The 21041-nt window shown below is 37.4% G+C and overlaps 1 protein-coding gene across 8 annotated transcripts in view; it reads left to right on the forward strand.

The window, feature by feature from the left end:
* The first annotated feature begins 2182 nt into the window (after positions 1–2182).
* The window catches only part of HACE1 (HECT domain and ankyrin repeat containing E3 ubiquitin protein ligase 1), a 52822-nt gene continuing 33963 nt past the window's right edge, over positions 2183–21041 (forward strand). For 2 of the 8 annotated variants that reach the window (XR_010429327.1, XM_064649876.1), the window contains exons 1-9: positions 3805–3974; positions 8383–8437; positions 9547–9636; positions 11454–11558; positions 12864–12939; positions 13221–13352; positions 14507–14589; positions 16921–17017; positions 19633–19734. Coding sequence is in view for 7 of the 8 variants with exons in the window: in XM_064649876.1 (XP_064505946.1) it covers positions 3899–3974; positions 8383–8437; positions 9547–9636; positions 11454–11558; positions 12864–12939; positions 13221–13352; positions 14507–14589; positions 16921–17017; positions 19633–19734 (816 nt within the window). In the remaining variant the exon portion in view is untranslated. Of the gene's footprint in view, positions 2201–3780; positions 4045–8382; positions 8438–9546; positions 9705–11453; positions 11559–12863; positions 12940–13220; positions 13353–14506; positions 14590–16920; positions 17018–19632; positions 19735–21041 lie in introns of those variants that run through there. The other 6 variants (XM_064649875.1, XM_064649878.1, XM_064649873.1 and 3 more) reach the window with 6 other exon arrangements.

The following is a 21041-nucleotide window of genomic DNA, read 5'->3' on the forward strand; positions in this document are numbered from 1 at the left end:
GCTGCACAGAATAAAGTTGCAAACACAACTAAACAGAGAGGTGGTAGGAAAAACATGACAGTCAGAAAGAATCTTGCAAGAATGGCATCACCAACATTAGACAGACAAGGACAGAATGATTATTGACTTCTTACTGGCCAAGCATGCGTTTAAATAGTTGGCTCTTCCCTGACTCCACCTAAACTAATACTGAGATGAGCACAATGATTAGCAGAAAAAAGGCTTATTTTTAGGTCTTACACAGCCTTTGGTATTTTTTCCCTTAAAAATGCTTTGTGCAGAAGATAGATTTTACTAAAAGAAGAGTGATGATGTTTTTTAAATATGAGACATATTTAAAGCTGTAAGCTTTTCAAGCTCCAGTAAAGACAATGCAAACTTAGGGGCTATGACATTATGAAAATAGTTCAAACTATCTTCACTCTAATCCTTGAGCCCTGTGGATTTGTTTTGAGACACAGTAAAGCTTCCTTTTGAAAAATTAATACAAGAGAAATGTAGCACAAATATAGCAGAAATATAACGGAACTGGCAAGAGCTGCTTCAGACCAGGGGTATGGATGAATTAGACAGTTTAAAAATACATCTTTAAGCCTGGACACATTATTTTTGAGACATTTCAGCAACTCAGCTTTAAGGAAATGCAGGTAGGCATCAAGCAGCACTAACTGCTCCACAGAGAATAGAAATGGATGCTGCACAAAACTGTAATTGATGGTCCTTTAGTTTAGAAATGTTGAGAGTCAGTGTATGTCATGTGGTGGTGAGGCACTGGCACAAGTTGCCCAGCCCCATCCCTGGAGGTGTTCAAGAGCAGGCTGGATGGAGCTCTGAGTGACCTGGTCTAGTGGAGGTGTCCCTGCCCATGGCGGGGGTGGGGGTGTGGAGCTAGATCATCTTTATGATCCCTTCCAACCCAAACCATTCTATGATTCTATGAAGAATAGTCCCCTCAAGAACTGAGGGAAAGCAGTTGTTTTCTGTGAATATCTTATGTTCTTTGATGGTAACACGGGGAGGAAGAAGGTAGCTGAAGTAGGTCTCTGTGAATTAAGTTGATCTCTACTATAATTCTGCAAAGGTACTCTTTTATGTAACATCATCTTCATCACAGGCAAGTCCCTGCACAAAATATGTAGGCAGTTTCCAACCTTAGTCTGCTGGCATGTCAAGAAGAAGCTGATTCAGCCCACAAGGAGCACATGGCTATTGGAAATAATGGCTCTAAGCCATATTCTGAAGATATGCTGACTCTCAGCACTGCAATGCAGTGGAGAAGAAAATCTCTCTTGGCAGAGCTGCTTCCAGGAAGAACTCAAATTGCACTTTGAATTCACTGCTAGGGAAGGGAATCAAGGCAAATGGAATTGCAGGGGGAAGCACATTGGATCATGCCTGCCTGTCTGGAGTATCCCATAAAAATATCATGATTTTTTCATATTTTTAGTTCATTTCTTGATAAAAAGTGGACTACCATACTATCTTGGCTTGTGTCAGAAACAGTGGGGCCAGCAGGACTAGGGAAATGAACATCCCTCTGTACTCAGCACTGGTGAGGCTGCACTTTGAATCCTTTGTTTAGTTTTGGGCCCCTCACTACAAGAAGGACATTGAGGCACTGAAGTGTGTCCAGAGAAGGGCACTGAAGCTGGTGAAGGGTCTGGAGCACAAGTCTTACAAGGAATGGCTGAGGGAGCTGGGGTTGTTTAGCCTGGAGAAAAGGAGGCTTGGGCTTATTCCTTTCTACAACTACCTGAAAGGAGATTGTAGTGAGGTGGGGGTTGGTCTCATCTCCCAAGGGACATAGTTTAGTGGTGGACTAAGCAGTGCTGGGTTAATGGTTGGACTTGATGATCTTAGAATTCTTTGCAGACAAAAAAAAAATGATAGTCTTTTACCTATTTGTAAATATTTAATGATATTTGTCCTTTCTGCAGTGATTCGATCTTTTCTTAAAGGAGTCCTCATAGTTTCCCTGTAACTGAATAGGGTGTGTTAAACTGAATCTGAACTTAAGCAGAACCTCAATTTTTTTTTTTTTTTTTTTTTTTTTTTTTAGGTAAAAGAAGACAACAGACTTTAGATTAAATGCACTTTCCCACACGTTGAATTTGTTCCTACATTTTGGTGTCCAGTGATGACCAAAGGTCCTATTTAGGACTGGATGCTTGGGCTCAGCACTGGTCAGAGAATATTTTTTGTGAGTACCTACCAATCTAATGATAGACAAAATACAAGAACAAACAAGATCCAAAGTTTACTGAAGTCCTTATGCCACAAATTTCTCTGGGGATTTAAAAGTGGAAAAATCAATATCAATTTCTCTCTTTCTTCTATGCTCTAGGCTAACTAGCATAAAGTTCTTACAATTTTTTATGCCTGTGTGAAGAATGTACAGAGGAAAAAAACAGAGTGAAAGAGCTGAATGTTTTTAGTTCTACTTAGTACTGCATTCCATTTCTGACAACAATCTGTATTTCTCCCAATCCTGAAAACAAAATATTTTTTATCTCTAAAGAAGACTTTTCTTGTAGCATAACAAATGCCATGAGCTCCACGGTTTTAACTGTTTTGACGGTATTATCTTTTCTGAAAAGAAAGACAGCTTATCTGCCGTGAGAATGCTCACACCAACGAACTTCCTGCATGAGCCAAAGACAGGACTGATAATTGACTTGACTTCATTCACTGCGAAAGACAAGTTTGACCAACTGCTTGTAGGCAGTTGAACGTGACATTTTTAGACATGTAAGTGCATCAGACAGACATATTAGGGTTTCCTTATCTTATGAAGGGAACTCTGCTGACTGCATTCAGTGAAGAAGTACCTTAAAAGCTGTAAATGGTAAATTGGGAATCTTAATCTTTTCTTGAGATGTCTGTTTTTTCCTTGACACCAAGGAAATTAATAAAATTTGAAAGCATTGATGATACTAGTAATTGTGGAGCTAATTATACTACTTGCAACTAATTTTACTCACTTAAAAGCTTTTCATTTGAGACCTAGTCTTACTACAGGTGTCTTATAGACACCTGAGAAGGTGTTTCATCCTAGTGCAATACCCATTTCTAAACTAGATGGAATTAATTACCATCTAGAGGTGCTTATTCTCCGTGTCAGTCAATATAGGTGTGGAGTGTAGCAATACAACCGGAAAAGCACATCGTTCAAGTAGGAATTTCCCAGGACATACTGAAAGCTCATAGGGTCAAGATGAGATTTTTTTCAGATGATGAAGCCTATTATAGTCTACTGAAAAGAAAAACCCCTAGCCATTTATGCAGCCCTCAAACCAGCTGGGTAGATCCTGAGTTTAAGCCAGCCTCTGAAAGTGATACTGAACTTTGTGACCATCGACACTGACCACCGAGATCATGTCACCCCTACCTGAATTGCTTTTTGGCCTCCACTGGATTTTCTTTCCTCGAATTTTTATATAGTCATCAATTAAGGGAGTTGTTGACTGTCAGGGGATCTTTTCCTTGAAGACTTCATGCTGCAGCGGAAAGAATAGGGCTACAAAGCTGCAAATGCCCATCGACGCGTCCTGTCTGTTTGGGAAACTTAGCGCGCACGGGCGGGATCACCCGGCAAGGGCGGCTTCAAAAGGCGGCACTTTTTTTTTTTTTTTTTCTCCTCAAAACCCGTAACAAGCAGATGTTTAAAGCCCCGTTTTCCCTGGGTTTTGCCAACTCGCCCGGCTGTTTCGCTGCCCCGGTGAGCGGGCACTCCGAGCTACGCGGCCCGCCCCCGGGTCCGCCCCCGCGCATGCGCGTAGACGCCCGTGGCGGCGGCGGCGGCGGCCTGGGCGGCCCTGGGGCTGCCTCCGTCGGGATGGGCTGAGGGGAGGTGGCGGCAGCGGGGGGTGTTCGCGGCTCCGGGCTGGGCGCTCCGAGGATGGAGAGAGCCATGGAGCAGCTCAACCGGCTGACGAGGTCCCTGCGCCGCGCCCGGACCGTGGAGCTGCCGGACGGTAGGAGAGGGGCCCTGACGTGGCGGTTCGTCTCGGCTCCGCGGCGGCCTCCGCGCCCGGCCCAGCCGGGGTGAGCTGAGGCACTGGGAAGGATGGGAACGGGCTTCCTCCCACCGCCTCTGAGAGGCTGTTTTTATTTGTGGTGGTGATAACAACAGCGGCTTCCCCGTCCCCTTCCTTCCTTCTTTCCTTCCTTCTCTCCTTTCCTCACCCGGTGCAGAGGGTCCTTGCCGGCTGCTCGCCCGGGCGAGCGGGTGCTCGGGAGTGCTCGCCACTCTTTTCATCTGGTTTTAAATCCTTCGTTAGGTGTTTCTTCGATGGCAGACTAGCGATGACAAATCTTTGTTTTTTTAACAGTGCTGAATTTTGTTTTAAAAGGTATTATAGGTGTCACCTATCACAGCCTAATTTTTGGCTCTAGACTACTTACCATGGGTGCTAGTCCCTAGTATCGGGATGGATTTGAAAATACAGCTTAAGGCTCTTATGGGAAGTGGTTTAGTGTTCAAGGCAGGTCCAGCTTTTGGGGAGGGCTAACTCTGTAAAACTTTTGGATGTGCAAAATTTCTGACTGACATATATGCAAAAGTCCATGACACACATTCTTGTGAGTCATTTGCTGTCATTGTACTTTCTTCAGAGTTTAGTTTTATGGATGGGTCTTTTTCTACCTGTTTGCTAGCTCTCATCTCTGGTGGTAGAAGAGAGGGAGTAACGTTCTGTTCTCTCTGTGCATTCCCTGTTTGGACTTCCTGTTGTCCTCCTGCACTGAGCTGCTACACCCTTCACTTATTGTCACCTGTCACAGTTTAGGTGTTTGCCAGTGCAGTCGCTCATAAATTTCACAAAATTGACAAGCAAGCTTCAGATGGCTTTTGCTGTTGCTTGTAAGCCTTTGAATGGCAGCAGTGAAATTGGTGTAATGCTCTTAAGCTCAGACTTACAGAAATAATGGAGTAGCACCAGTTTAACTAATTGAAGATGGTAATACAAATAATGCTTTGTACAACCTATGTCAGTTGGAGCTGCTTTAAATTTACTCCAGTACTAGTGTAGGTGAATTGATTCCGATTTTAATCTTCCTGTCTTGGACATTATTATCTTACACTTTGGAGGTAATTGTGTCTATGGTAGTGGCAGTGTAGGTGCAAGCCCTGAGACTTTTGAAAGCAGTACTTCTGTTGTCTTGTACTGCAGAAGGAATGTCAGTTCTGTGCATTCTCTAGGAATTGCAGTTGGACTGATATAAGGACATAAATGGGTTTAAGATACTGAAGTTTCAAATTGCATTCCAATAAGGTCTCTGTTCAATGGCCATCAAACTTTGGATCGGTCTTAGTTCATTTTGTATCTTCTTTTCTGACTGTGGTGTTCCTTAGGCTCGTGCAGGTCTGCCCAGACTCTTCTTGAGAAGCAGGTTTGGGTTACAGTATTTTGCTCCAAGCACGTACTGACAGGATCATCCTAGAATATTCCACACCAGTCTGGTATGGTTTGTAGTTTCGTGGCTTTTTGTGTGCTGTGTCTGGACTCTTGTATTATGATTTCCCCCCAGACTCCTCTACATTTGAATAGCTTTAATGTAAAAGATACATAATTTACTCCTCCATCCTTAAAGTAAGAGTTATGGTACTCTCTTAGGAAATGGAGATGTATGTTTGAACTTTCCTTGTGCTGAAGAAGGTGCTAAATCTAGGTATTGAACTTCCTTTGCATGTGCCGTAGCCATTAGGGTATTATGTGGACAGTGCTGACATTTCTTTAAGGTTGTGATCTCTGCCAAATTCATGACAATATCTCTGATGAGATGAATGAAGGATTCTAGATGATGAATTTCCAGTGATTTTTTTTTTTCTTTTGTTTAAAGCAAGTCTTACCACCTGAGTCCAGTACCAGTGAATATCTTGAGCTGACCTTGCAAATAGAAAATAGTATAACTCTTTTATCACTCTTCTGAAGTGTCCTTCAGCAGCTGCTTTCTGGACACTTGAGAGCTTGACACAGATTTCTGGATTGCACTGTTAAGGCTCAGTGCCTGAAAACCAGGTCTTGCAACCCAAAGCTCTGACTGCATATTGTGTGCCTTTTTTTGTCTTTAGATATTCAAAACTGGAAACGCAAGCAAGTTAGATAACAACTAAGTTCTCTAAGTGTGAGAGGTGTATAATGCTTTTTCTCTACCTACTGTCATGTAGCTTAAGTCAATAGGAGTTTGTTTGTTAGTAGGGGCAATATTCACCAAAAATAGCCACAAATGCTCCTTAGTCCCATACCCTTTTAATAATTTCTGTACAGAAAAACTCTGGGAAAATCTGCATGTGCTCCACAGTGTAATTTCTGTTAATAGAATAGCAAATGGCTTAGTTTTGTAACTGTACCGTAAACGCCTTTTATGGCCCACGTACACTCATATTTAACTATTATCTTTTTCTAGATCACTATACCTGAATTACAGGTCAATTTAATTAGGATGAAGTATTAAGTGCTTCATTTAAGTGTGCTGGTATTTTTAAGTTTGGGGTTTTTTTTTTCCTCTTTAATAGGGCGTGATTGTGAAAATATATGTAAGGATGTCATGCTTAAATTTAGATGATGTTCTCAAGTTCTGTTTTTTTATTTCATTTCGGAAGTTTAATCTTTCTGCCAAGAGATCTGTGAAACACTCAAAGAAGATTTTTCTTTTTTTTAAATTTGTGTATACTGAGAGCTAATCATGGATACATTTTTAAAAAGTCATCAAGTATTTTTCACAATTGATATCTTTATGTAGCATCTGTTTAACTGTATTCAGGACTCCCTCCCTCCCAGCAGTCAAATTCTAGTGTTGTGTGGTGGGGATGGAGGTATCTGATGCTCACAGAACTCTGCCATAAGGAACAATCTGTAGAGAGTTTGAAGTCTTGAACTTGGTAATGGTTAGAGTGACTCTCTACAGCTTTTAATTGTGATTTGGTGTTTTGAGAGGTTTGTGTCTCTTGCGCCATGTGCTTGCTGTAAGCAACATTGAGTTTTTTGAATTTATTTTTAAATTTTTATAACAGATGGAATGTAATTTAAATTCGAATATGACTTACCTGTGTTCAGCGTTCAAAGGTAATAACAGATTAGCATTGCTTCTTTCTTTCGTTAGCTATGGACAGACTGCTTCCAAATAGCAGAGAGCAGCACTAATCTTGGAGCATTGTAGAATGATAATAGTGAATAGCACAGCTGCAGCATCATAAGTTTATTTGATTCCACTTGATAACTCTGAAGAATCTGTGTTTAATATTCAGTAAATGTCACCTTACCTATCTGGTGGAAGTAGTGCATGTACAGAGGCATGGTATGTACAAGGCATGACGTGCTATACTTGTTTAATTCTTCCTGTTCTGATTGCTTAGTAACTTTGGTATTTGGATTAATGAAGGTGATGAGGAAAAACCTCAAAATAAAACTTTTATGAGAACAGTCCTCTGTTTCTATATCCTGAATCCATATACCTGGGTTCTCAAAAAGCATAGCCCCTTCTGTCATAAATTGGCATCTGTGTGAACAATCTGTGGAGATTGTACTCCCAGCAATGGGTAGTTTGCTTGAAGGGGAAAAATATAATAATTATACATAATAAAATTAATAACTATTACACATTAATATTATTTGTAATTATTATACATTAAAACCTTTTAAATTATGTCAAATGAATTCTTTAAAAATAGTATTTTACTTCTGGAAGTCTGTAAGTGACCAAACAGGCTAATCACATCCATGCATGAGCTGGTATGTGCAGCAGTAGTAATGACAGAGACTGTATAGGTGAATGTCAGTCTGTTCCCACCACTGATGTGAATCTTTGTGCTCTGGCCTTTTTTTATTGCCTTCAAATGTGAAATGTGAAACTGATTAGAGATTGAAGTAAAACCTACTGCCTTCAGGTGATCAAGGATAGAGACAAAAGTGAATCGTTATGAAGTAACTCAATTCAAAGAAATCACTATTACAAACTCAATATCAGGACTGTGGAATTCACCTTGGAACACAGGAAATTTCCTTATTTTTAAAATGAACTATTCAAGTGTTATAGTTTTGGTTTTTTTTCTTTTTTTTTTGTTAATGCACATTTCCTAAAAACTTTGATTTAGTTAGCAGAGTTGTCAATTCAAAAAAAATGATCCTCCACTGAAAATTCTGTAATTTTTACTTTGTAAAAGAAAAAAAGCCACACTGAAATTTCATGTATTGAAACTGTTGTCTCCTTTATCTAAGTATGATGGCTTTTCCTTTATAATGAAACTTCATATGTGAATGATCTGTATAAAAAGAATGATCTGTTGAACAGTGGACACTTAAAAAGGTAAATAAGTGTTACTAGATAAGTTTTATGTAAAAGATTTCTTTATAGTAATGGAGTAATTTAATTTCTTCTCAGATAATGAAACTGCTGTCTATACACTGATGCCGATGGTTATGGCTGACCAGCACAGGTGAGAGCTTCTTTAAATGTACCTTTTTTTTTTTTTTTAAGGTCTGACAATCCCAGCATGTTTACTAAAGTTGTAGCTTCTGAATTGCTTAGTTATCTTCTATATCTGAAGTGAGTCACTGACTGTGTGTGTCCCAGCATACTTTTGCCTGAGAAGACTGTTTTGTTTTATGCCACAAACTGGAGCTGGGATTTGTTTTGTTGATGCACATAGGGAAATTCGCCCTAGGATTAGTACAAAAGTGTTATTTTGTAACTGTATCTTAGCTCTGAGTGTGTATTTATTGACAACATAGAAACTCTTAGTGTCATCAGATGTCTCAGAATGACATGGAATAAGAGTTGGACAATGAGATAGATACTGCTGGGATTCCTCAGATGAGCAGCTGTTTCTCTTGCTCAGTTGTCCTCAAAGCGGTTGGGATTGGAGGCTGCATAATGCCAGCTAAGTGGTGCTAACTTCCAATGAATTTTGCAGGGAAGCAGGTAGTAATTCTTACTGAAACAGTAAACTATTTATCTGATCAGGATAAACATTTTTTCTGCTGCATAATATTTTGTTGAGATTCTATGTAAGGGTTTAAAATTATGTGATTGGACCATTACTGGAAGTTGAAGGGTCCTTCAATTTTTTTGTCCTGTTGGCATATCATGTAACCTTCTACTTCATTATTGTGATTTCACATACCAGTCTTCCCTCTGAACTTTAGCTATGTTTGTGAAAGCTGCTGGATATCTGGTTGGGGTGTCTGTGGTGAGATAAGGAGGAAAACGTGAATTAATTTTTTTTCAAACGAAGCTATTAAAATGCGTGTTTTCTGTATTTGTAAAGAAGTGATGTGGTTGTCTGCTCTAATTCTTACCAGTTTACATTTGAAACAGTTGCCCACTATCACAGTTCTTTTTTTTTTTTTATGTACAAGGAGGAAGTAGAAAGGTGTTGTTAATCAGCAAGTGCTTGAAAACCGTTTGATCTCTTGATCAGAAATCAGTTGAAGGGAAAAGAAATAGCGATAAGTAAGAAACAGAGTACTTGTGCACAACTTACAGTATAAACTTTTTGGCTACTGTGAGCTATATTTTAAATTAAAAGTGTGTTTCTGTTTGAAGGTCTGTCTCAGAGCTGCTATCAAATTCAAAATTTGATGTGAATTATGCCTTTGGACGTGTGAAGAGAAGTTTGCTTCATATTGCAGCAAAGTAAGACTTACTTGAGTCCAGTCCAGAAGTTAACAATGAAAATATTACCACAAATCTAAGGCACCAATGTAAGCTGGAAAACACTTTAGTATCAGTTAACATTTTCTTTTCATACTTCCTTTTTGCATTTTGTTGTTCTTCTAGCAATGTGCCCGACTCATTGAGAGGACAGATTTTACATATGATACCAAATGGCTTTCCAAATTTTAGTGAAGGAAGTCTTGCTAGATACTTTTTTGCCTTTCTGTGAAGTCTCAAGTCTGTGAATAAATACAGCCATGATACGTATCCTGTGTAGCTGGGTTAATCTTACCTTGGTAGAGTTAGAGAAATCTTCTCTGCAGATGCTGATTGTTTTTGAAGTATTTTAAAACAGTAGGGAGCACTTGGATGTTCATTGGGAAGCAGCCGTTCCAAAGTACTTCATGTGACCATAACTGCAGGGAATACAACTTGGGTACTCACTTCTAATAAGTTTTTGTATCCTGGATAGTGGGCTTAAGTGCAAATTTTATAGCCTTGACCGAGGTTATTTATTATTAATGTAGCACTTCAATGGGGATAACTCTGTATTGCCAAGAAACAGGTTAACAACCTAAGTAGAAATGAACCAGATCGTTTTTGACTTGACCTTTCATGAAACTAAACTTTAAACTAATGAACAAATGCTCTATATTTGAGTACCCTTTTAAATATCCTGAAAATTCTTACATTTAAATTGTTGAAAAAAAAAAGGCAAAAATAAAAGAAATAATAGTAGTATTGTGTATAAATAGGTGGCATTTGGTCACAATAAAGGTAGAAATTCCAGCTTCCTGAGCAGACTGTTTTAGAAATATCTGTTTCCCAAACATTTAATTTCAGAATTACATGTTGCTTATATAAAATTTACTTAAGGAAGTACTTAAAAATGCAAGCAAATTTTTAGCATACACCTAAGTGTATTTGAAAATATACTGTGTATTGATTCTGAAACACAAGAAATGGTGTTACACTTAATTTCTGGATTGTCTTTTATGTTGACTAGTTGTTGGGTCACAAAGCCATCATCAAGCTGCTGGTTTTGCAACATATTTTACAACTAGTCTTTGGTTTCTTTCTGTTGCTGTGTTGCAGTTCTGACACTGGGAAGATTTGTAACAATGGATAAACTGGTCATGACGGACAGAAAAATATGCTTATTTTTTCAGTCAGCTTTTCCTCTTGTAGAATTCAGGAGCCAAATAAACATATAATGCAGAGTTTCTGTCTTCTTGGTGGCCTTGGTTATCCTGAAGAGCTGTCATATTACGAAAAGTAAAAGGGAGTTACAGGTTCAACGTTAATAGCAAAGAAATAATTGTACGAGTTTTAGATATTTAAACTTTAAGATGTAACTTCCAGACCCTGAAGTGTAACAAACCCCAAAATACTGGAATTGTTATTTAAGAGAAAATATTAATTGATTAAAGATAAGGGATGTGAGAGAAAACAGTAAGCAAAACTTTTAAAACAGTTTATAGTTACAGAGTTACCAGTCTTAAAGATTCACTGTTGGTTTTTAAAGCCATTAAAATCACGTAGAAGGCTAGCGTCTATTAATTACAATTGATTGTAATTTAAGTGACTTACAGTCATTTAAGTGACTTTCTCACTCCATTTAAGTGACTTTCCTTTAGCTTTGTGTAAGTTGAACTATGAGGGTGTAAAACAATTTTATGTTAAGATTTTCTACTGAGTGTAATCTGTACATGGTATTGCTGTTGTATTTATGTCAATGCAGATTTGGTTTGTAAATATCCTTGTTACAGTTTTTCCCTTTCTTATTTTGTTCTTAGCTGTGGATCAGTTGAATGCCTTGTTCTATTATTAAAAAAAGGAGCAAATCCAAACTATCAGGACATTTCAGGATGTACTCCTCTCCATTTAGCAGCAAGGAATGGGTAAGAAAAAAGCTTTTAAAACTCTTAGAAGATTTTATGCATAATGCACTTAAGCTGGCAGGTTCTGTAATATTTTTGTGTGGTTCAAACAAAATACTTTGGTTTTCACTTTGGAAAATAGGGATGATACACGTATAGAGAAGATGGAGGTTTAAATCCATACTTTGAGTATTCAGAAAATATTTTTTTTATAAATGGCAAGTCATGTCTGAAATACCAGTTTCAATGCTAGACATTTTAGTGTTTTCTGTTAAGCAGGGGCATAATCATTCGTACAACAGTGATCGAACGAGGGACGTGTTCTCCTTCCAGTTAGCTGAGAAGAAAAGATTTTGGAGGTCTTGGAAGGGTTCAGAGACTTCAGATTTTTCTCAGATAGTGTCTCCAAGGAAAGTTTTACTGCAAGGAAAGGAATATAAAGTTGGCTTGCACGATATTAGGAGAGGGTGAAAAAAACCCATCCAAACCAGTGAGCATGTACCTTTTTAAGATCCTATTTCTTGAATTGTAGCATGTGAGAACGTGCAGCTGTAATGTTGCCTTTCTTTTTAAAGCATATATGTGTTACAATAACTGAATTGTATCACAGCTGGTACTTCAAATGAGGAGGAGAGAGTGTTTAGTGGCTTCTAGGTATGTGGGAAGACAATTTGCAGAAGAAAGAAGCAGCCAAGTGGTACCTGATGAAATGCAGAAATACACACAGGAGACAGTTATGTGGAAATGAGGTATAAGAAAGGTGTGAGAGGTACCAAATAAAAAGGAAAAGTAAGAATTCTTAAGGGTAAAGCACTTAAAGCATTAAAGAATATTAAAAGACCAAACAAAACATGAATTAGGAAAGCATACCTCTACTTTCATTAAGACAGTAATTGCACTGCCAAAGATTTGCATAGTGTTACAATGACTGTTTCATTAAGTAATGATTTAGTGTTCACTGAAGTGTACAGATGGTGGTGAACTTCATGGACTTCTCTTAGCTAAACTCTGACTTCTTGTCTTGAAAGTGTAGCTCATGCAGAGCTGAAGCTGTTAAAGTAGTGGTTAAGTACTTCTGGACTTTCCACAAAAACAACTGTAGTTTTAGTCCCGTGCTGCTCTATGCTACTCTTGCACTGTAGGAGTCTCTGCTGTGATGGTCCACTTCTCTTCTTGACATGCATAGTACTGTACTCCTTATAAACTGAAACTTAACTGCTATACTTTGCACATTGATGAATTAGAGTGAGCAGAGCTCTAAGAAGGTATTTAGTCTTTGTAAGTGATTTTCCCTGGCTGGGTTTTAATGTATTCTTTTGCTTATAGCCAGAAGAAATGTATGAGCAAGCTGCTGGAATACAGTGCAGATGTCAACATTTGTAATAACGAAGGCCTGACTGCAGTAAGTGCTGTTGATTATCATGATGTTCTTAAAAGGCATGAAGAGTTTGAAGATGCTCATTTTTCAAGCGTTTGCCATCTTACTTTTAAAACAAAACTGCTGCGTGTCCAGTACCTTCAAGGATCAAATGATGTGATCAAAATGCCTAAGCATGTGATAGTATTCTTCAAAACTTCTCTTTGTGAAAGTGTTGACAATAATACAGTCAGGTTTAAAGTCATATTTATGAAATACTTGTATCATTGCTAAAGAAAACATGTATATCATAATTTTGTACTTAGATTCATTGGTTGGCTGTCAATGGACGAACAGAATTGCTTCATGATCTTGTTCAACATGTCAGTAATGTAGATGTTGAAGATGCAATGGGACAAACAGCCCTTCATGTAGCTTGTCAAAACGGACACAAGACAGTAAGTTTCTAAATTCTATGAGCACAATGGATTTTTTTAAGAACTTTGTAATGCCTCAAAGTTGTTGTGGTTTTTTTTATAAGCTTCAGACTAGTAATGCACATAATAAGGTTAGAAGGGTGAAGAATGCTGTTGTTTGTCTTAGCGTCAGCTACATACACTTCCATGGGAACAACTTACTTATTCTTGTGGAGATGATGGATCTCAGGGTTTATGGGAGTTTAGGTGACTTACTGTTCAGCTGTTCTGTACTACTATTATTGGCTTGTTGATAGTAAGTTTTTATGTAATGTTAAACGTTTGAAAATGTTCTTCCTTACTTTTTGGAATGTGTTTAATTCATAATTGTGCCACCTATTATATGCTTTTGAAGTCTAAAATGATCGTAATGTACTGCGAGTGAAAAATGAACGAAGAGTTGTGTCAGTTAAATATTTAACATTTGAAGTACACAAGTTCAAATAAACTCTTCTATTATTGATACATGTGAATAATTTTTACACCTGGCCTTGCATTAGGGCTGACTATTTATATACAGAGTACAGTTCTGGATGCTTTACTTGAACTGCATTAGAGCCATATAGAGTTATACAGGTTGTCTCCAGAACTATTTACTTAAAAAAAAAAAAAAAAAATCATTCTACCCAGATCCTTTCTGTTGTCATTGTTAGCACTTGATTTCGGAAGACCAAATTCTGAGAAACCATTATCTATAGACTTACCTAATTCATGTGACTGGAATATAACAAAAGTATGTTTGAGAGTCTGCTCAGTGTTTTCGTGTTTTAGAATTTGCTTACATATTTCTTCTAGCCTAGTCTGAGTTTGAAACTTCAACTAGTGATAAGGCTGTATATGGTTTACTTCTCTAAAAAGTGTCATTTTTATTTTTAAATAGCTTGTAGATCCAGGAATCTTTGGTATTAGCTGAAATTCAATAAAAGATATTGTTATTAAAGTAGGAAGTTCAAAGGAAGCTTTATGAGCTCTGATAGCCGTGATTTTCCATTTCATGTTTAGGAATTTTGGTCTTGAGGTTCATTATGGAAAATTAAATCCTTCAGCGTAAATAACATGCATGGTATTAAATAGTTGGAAGCCAATAGGCTTTTCCATTGCTCTTTTCCTAATGCTGGTATTTTCTTCTCTTCTAGACAGTGCAGTGTTTGCTAGACAGCGGTGCAGATATAAACAGGCCGAATGTTTCTGGGGCAACTCCGCTTTATTTTGCTTGCAGGTTGTATATTCTTAACTTTTGAATACTGTGCTAAAGGTGAAATAATTTTTTTCCTGTTTTGCAATAACAATCGTTAGAAGGCACAAAATTTAAAAAACATGAAAGCTAACTTTTATTTAATCTTGCCTCATGTTTGAATGTGATTTGGTGTCTTATCTATTTATCTTAGTACTGCAGGCTTATATACCTCTTTCTAACAGACATGTTAAACACACAGCTGTGCATGTTCTAGCATGAGTTATAAATCAATGACTGCTGAACTATTTTCTGAAAAATGAGTTGTACCAACTTAGGTTATTTTGAGTACACTAAAACCACAGTCTTTATAAGGCAAGTTTGTCTGTGCATTAATATACATTATGGTATTACAGTGTACACAAAATGGGCATATATATATGCCTTAAAATTACAATATTGAATTAGAATTATATTGTTGCTTTGATCAGTTCTGTTTTATTCACAGTTTAGTTTAATTTCAAAACTAATCACATATGATAAATGACCTTCTGTTCTTATGAGAACATTTCCGCTGTTTCGTAGAACATTTACAATTTTTATAATCCCTGTGCTTTGGATACAGGTTAAATAGTCCGCTTAAGATTAAATGTTAATAAAAACAAAAGGAGAAATGGACTGACCTGCTGGCCTGCCAGGAGTTATGTTCTAGGAGCTGTGGTCTCTGGAGATAGTGTATGTTGATGCTTGGCAGTTGAGAAGGAGAAAATAAATAGCTGTTATCCTTGGTGCTTGGTTTAGGGCCTGGTATTGGCACCTGCTTTAAAAGAAGTAGCCAGCTTGCCTCTGCTTAAAGGTTTTTGGTAAGAAGGGAATGTGTTGAAAGTACAGCAGTGATGTTCTTTTAGAAGTTAACAGTTGGAGCAGCTGGCAGGGTACAATGAACAGGATGTGTACTACAGTGAACCTTGGAAGAAAGGTTATAGACCCCTGACGATAGAGCAGGACATGAAGATGTGGTAGCAGTGGCTACCTCCAGGTGATAGCTGGAGAAAGGGTATCAGTACTCAAAGTTTTTGAGTCTGAAACACCTATTTTGTCAAGATGTTGGGTTGTGCACTTAGCATAGAGAATTACAGCGAAGATGGTGCCAGTAGGTCGTTAGTCTTAGCTCCTTTCTGACTCTGAATGTTTATTTGCACTGGAACAAAGTCTGGTACTTTAGGTTAACCTGTTGGTATCCTGGGCTGGAAGGACGGAAATAATAACTCATCTGGGAGCTTTTGAGAGATCAGTGAAGCTACCTCTTGTTCCTCAGCTGTTGATTGTCACTTTTCTTGTGCCCTTTCTGAACTGATAGTGTAGGCAGCCTCAGTGTGTTCCAGGATGTGTAAAGAGTGTACTGCAAACTAGCTTGAGATATAAAACTTCACTGAAAAAACTTGCATCTGTAACCTTAATTGCTGTGTGTTTTGTATCAGTCTTTCATTTCACCCCTTAGATGCTTCTGTGTTATATTTGGCAGTATGTGCATTGAATACTGGTGAAGGCAATAGTCAGCTAGTCTTTCAATGTGTTTTTAATGAAGTAAACATCTGATCATTGCTACCCAATTTCTCATTTTCATCCAAGAAAGGATTTGGGAAAGTGTTGAGAGATATAAATAATCTTTGGTCTTATTTTCTAGTCAATGGTGGCATGTTGGAATAGTTGTTTGTGAAATTCTCGACTCAAGGAAACTAAGTGTCCTATACAACCTATAAATAGATGAGTGAGACTGTGAAATAGACTTTGACTGCAAAAATAAAACTCAACACATTTAAAGGCCAGGCAAAATATTTACAGGTATTGGTTAAAAGAAGTCAGAACCACTAGAGTGATATATTGAATTCTTATGCAAAAAAAAAAAAAAAAAAAAGATTTTTTTATCAATAAAAAAGTGTTACTAATGTTTTTTTGATGGTTAGAGCACAATTAGATTATTTTTCCCCAAATCTGGTAGAAGTGAGCAAAGAACTCAGTGAAGAGAACTTTCTCTGTCAAGTAAGTTAGAGTATGAATTGAGGAAGAGCTCTCTTTTTGCAGGAAATGCAGCTCATAGATATTTATGAGGCTAGACTAAGATGAATCATTTCTGAATGAAGAGGGTGACTCTGGCTTGATAAATGGCCCTTACCTAATTTTGCACTGTTCTTTTGCAGTGGCCTTGACAGGCAGTAGATGAATCTGAGGCATTATTTTCCATCCTGTGTTCTGCTCAGTTTCATAACTATTTGTTTTCTTCTAGCTTATGTTGGTTTTGTTTGTTAGGTGCAGATTTATGACTAATAATGGGGCATAAATGCTGTATTAACTGTGTTCTCTTCTTTTGAATAGCCATGGTCAGAGAGACACTGCACAAATTCTTTTGATGAGAGGAGCCAAATATTTACCAGACAAGAATGGTGTGACTCCACTGGATCTCTGTGTACAGGTGTGAAGTTAACGACACTCTTTTTCTGTGAACTTCTGTGACTTACTAAGGTGTCATCTGATCAGTGTTACCATTTCAGTTTTTAAGGCCTCTGAAAGACAGTTGTCCTTTGGCAAAACAAATGCAAACCCCATTTTTTCTGTCACTAAATTGATCCTGCAGGCAGGTTCCTAATTTGTACCCTTTGCATAAGTCTAATGCAAGAATTGACCTAATGAGAAAGAGTTTACTGAACTCCACTTGGCTAGAAAGTTTGGGAATCCTTGGTATAATGCTAACAGACTATTTAGGTGCTTAAATGTTTACAAGCAAGAGGTAAAAGCAAGCAGAAAGGGCTAATTTTTTTTTTTAATTTCAACTAATAGATTTTAATTTCTCTTGAAGAGATATTAGTAATAAAAACAAGCACAGCTTACATGATACAGACTACTGCTTTTCAAAGGTATGACTATATCTGGGCAAGGAACAAAAATCTTATGCATTTTCAGCTAACCCAGCATTTTCAACTGCAGAACTCAGTCTTTCTTGTGTGATACCAAATACTGTTTGTACTGCCTGCTGAAGTGTTTTTTCTTGATTTGTGGGCACTTGCACATTTTTCTGTAGAATCAGTTGAAGATCAGTCTGTCAATAACACAAATAAATGGAATCTTTTGAACCTTTGCTAGTAATCAGCAGACTAGAATACTGAACTGAAGGCTGAAAAAATCACTGGACTCAGTGGACATCGTACTAACTTGATGTATGTTATTAGTTTGTCAGATAAAGCTGAAGTTTTCTGGGTTTTTTTCTGTATTTTCAGATTATTTCCAGCTCAAGTTATTTAATTTCTGAAGATTGCTTATATGCCTAAGACCTGCAATTGAAGTAGTTGTGTGTATGTGCTAGAATGCTGTCTCCAGTACCAGTGGGACATTTTTGGAATGTTTAACGCTGGAAGATTTATATCATAGACTCTCTGTGGAAGGCCTTGATCAAGTTAGGTTACTTATAGCATTTCTTTTTGGATATAAGAAATCCTAGTAAGTCCTTAGCTCTGGTCATTTGGAAGTGCCTGATCACTATTCTGTTTCACAACCGACTTGATTGTGAAGCTCAGATTTTTTTTTTCTCGTTATTATGGCAAAATGACTTACCATTACCATAAAAGCACATGAATTCTAGTCAGTTTTGAGGCTTTCTGCAGCCACAGACCTGTAAGACAGTATATGGCAGGGCAGGTTTAGATTAGATATTAGGAAAAATTTCTTCAAGGAAAGGTTTGTAAAACATTGGAGAAGACTGCCCAGGGAAGTGGTGGAGTCACCATCCCTGAAAGTGTTCAAAAAATGTGTAGATATGGCCCTTGAAGACAGGGCTTACTGGCACATGTTGGTGGTGCTAGGTTGATGGCTGGACTTGATCTTATGGGTATTTTGCAACCTAAACAATTCTATGATTCTGTACCAATGTGTGGTTATCGGTACTATTCTTATTTTTTGTGATTAGTGTTTTCAATTTCTGCTTCAATCTGCAGTTTTGCAATCCTTATGGCACCACTTTATACATAAAAGTTCTGTTCACTTTTTTTAGGTGTGAGTAGTGACACCTGGTGTTCGCTGTTTTGTAGTGATGATCTTGCTCTTTTCAAGATCATGTAGTTTACAAGTTTGTGATGCCAAGTAAGAAAGGAGAAAACAAAATGTTTTCTTTCCTTTTACATCAAGGGTTTTATTCTATGCTTACAGATGTGTTTTTTGTAGTAGATACATATTTTTAGAAGACTGAAGTTCATATACTTGCCAACGTGGTGTTACCTTGATCTTGAAGATTTTACTTCCATTAGTTCTTTGGGTTCTGGGTGGTTTTATTTTTTAATACTTGATTTCTTGGTACCAGAAACAAATTAATCTGTTTAATGAATCTGTTATAACTGAGGTAGGTTGTCAACTGTCATTCAAAGAGAAGGAGTCCCTGAAGTTGCAGCATTTAACACATTATATGGTCATCTTTCCAGTGTAGAATTTGATATGTATTCAGGTGTTAGGTGTTTGCTTAAAAATGCAGCTGTGTTAAGTAAGAGTTGATGCAGATAAACCACAAATTCAAGTTCTGTTCTTTTCAGAAAACATTTTTTTCTCAGAAGGGTGTGAAGTTAGTCTAAGGCACAAGTGGAATCATACTTGTGTATTGATTTTAAAGTTAAATAATCCTTTCATGGGTTTATCCTATTTCTTCCAATAACAAGTCAGATATGTGCCTTATGAATCTTTAGAAAATGTTTGTTCTGGAGGGCTAGATTAATTAAGGGTGTAATTAAGTAGACACTTCAGCAAGGGGAAGAGAAGTGAAATATTGCACTGTTTTTGATCTTTGGTCATTGTTAGGTGAAGTGTTGTTCAACTGTAACTTTGGCTTGGTAAGTAGGAAAATGTTTCGAAAAGCAGAGAAAAGGGAGTGGATATATGCAAACCAATATATTGAAAAAAGTTTGATTCTGCCTTCTCCCAAAAGGTTTGTGATACCTAACTTTGGTTATTGAAGTTCAATTTATTTTAGAATAGAATTTCTCCATTCAGCATTAAAAAAAAAATGTTTCTTTTAATTAAAATATTTTTTGAACGATTGCTTTTTAGGGTGGTTATGGAGAGACTTGTGAAGTCTTAATACAGTACCATCCTCGACTTTTCCAGACAATAATTCAAATGACGCAGAATGAAGATCTACGGGAAAACATGGTAATGCAGTATTACATGTTTTATAGCTAAGGGATCTGTCTGTATTGTGGAGGTCTGATTGCTTAATATGAGTGTCGTGGTTTAGAAGACGCTACTAGCAATTGACTGTCAGTGCCACAGTAGCTGATCACTACATATTTTTCTTTCCCCATGGAAAGAGTCTTTATATTATTTTAAACACAAGAATTTGGGATTAAAAGTAGGTTCTGTTTTCAGTTAGTGTTCTAACTTTGCATATTTGGCAAAGTGTTGTAGACGATTGAAAGAGCAGACTTGTTGCTAGCTTCAGTACAAAGGTGCTGGTAGAGCATTCTATAGATCCAATTATTTTGTGTAATGGGGCCTATTTAGTCATTATCTGCAGACATCCATTCTAGGATGTGTCTTGAGGCTTGAATCACCTAGAATGAACTTAAACATTCATAGTATGAGTATTCATACATGATCTGTATGAAGTTGCCTTGTACAATTAGAGTGTAAAAGATTGCAGCTGAAATTTCATTTGATTATTATTTCTGTAGATGAAACTACTCTTTCTTTTTTAACGGTTCTATACCTTGGGTTTTTTTGTTATTGTGGGGTAGTACAATCTAAAGCAAGGAAAAAATTTTGTTTCTTTTTGTGTAGTGGGAAGGAAGCATGGGGTGCTTTTTCCACTTCCAAATCTAGGTAGCTGTGGGTTTTTAATACATTATTTGTTCAAAAATGACCGCAAACAATTTTGCAGACTGCAAATTAAAAAAAAAAATAGAATAGATTTAGTAAGGTATTGGCTGCCACTTCGCTGAACTTAGCTTGCTAGATTTTTGATGTTTTCATTTTCTTTCTAACTCCCATTACTTCCGCTACAAGACTGAGGATTTATATATAGAAACAATGTTTAATTTTCTGAGACAGGGTTGAGTTTTACAGAGTGAAATGACAGAGGTGAGAATTCTCAAAGTGTATGTTAGATGCATGGGGAAATGATAAAGATTATTTAAATTAAAAGAGAAAGTAAAAGAACTAAAACAATGGAACAAAAAACCTGTGTATTGTAGAAATCAAGACAGCGAGAAAAACGGATTTGTCATCTATCTGAGTAATGGTGGAGGTGTGTGCAAAAACAATATCTTAATGAGAGGATATGCAAAACGTTCACAGATTTCACAAATTTCACAGAATATTCTGTGTTGGAAGGGACCCACAAGGATCATAGGGTCCAGCTCTTAAGTGAATGACCCATATGGGCATTGAACACATGGACCTCAATGTTGCTATCACCATGCTCTAATTAGATAATATGTGGTATAGTTTTGTGTCACTGC

Source organism: Pseudopipra pipra, chromosome 3 (genome assembly GCF_036250125.1).
Source record: "Pseudopipra pipra isolate bDixPip1 chromosome 3, bDixPip1.hap1, whole genome shotgun sequence".
NCBI classification, from domain to species: domain Eukaryota; kingdom Metazoa; phylum Chordata; class Aves; order Passeriformes; family Pipridae; genus Pseudopipra; species Pseudopipra pipra.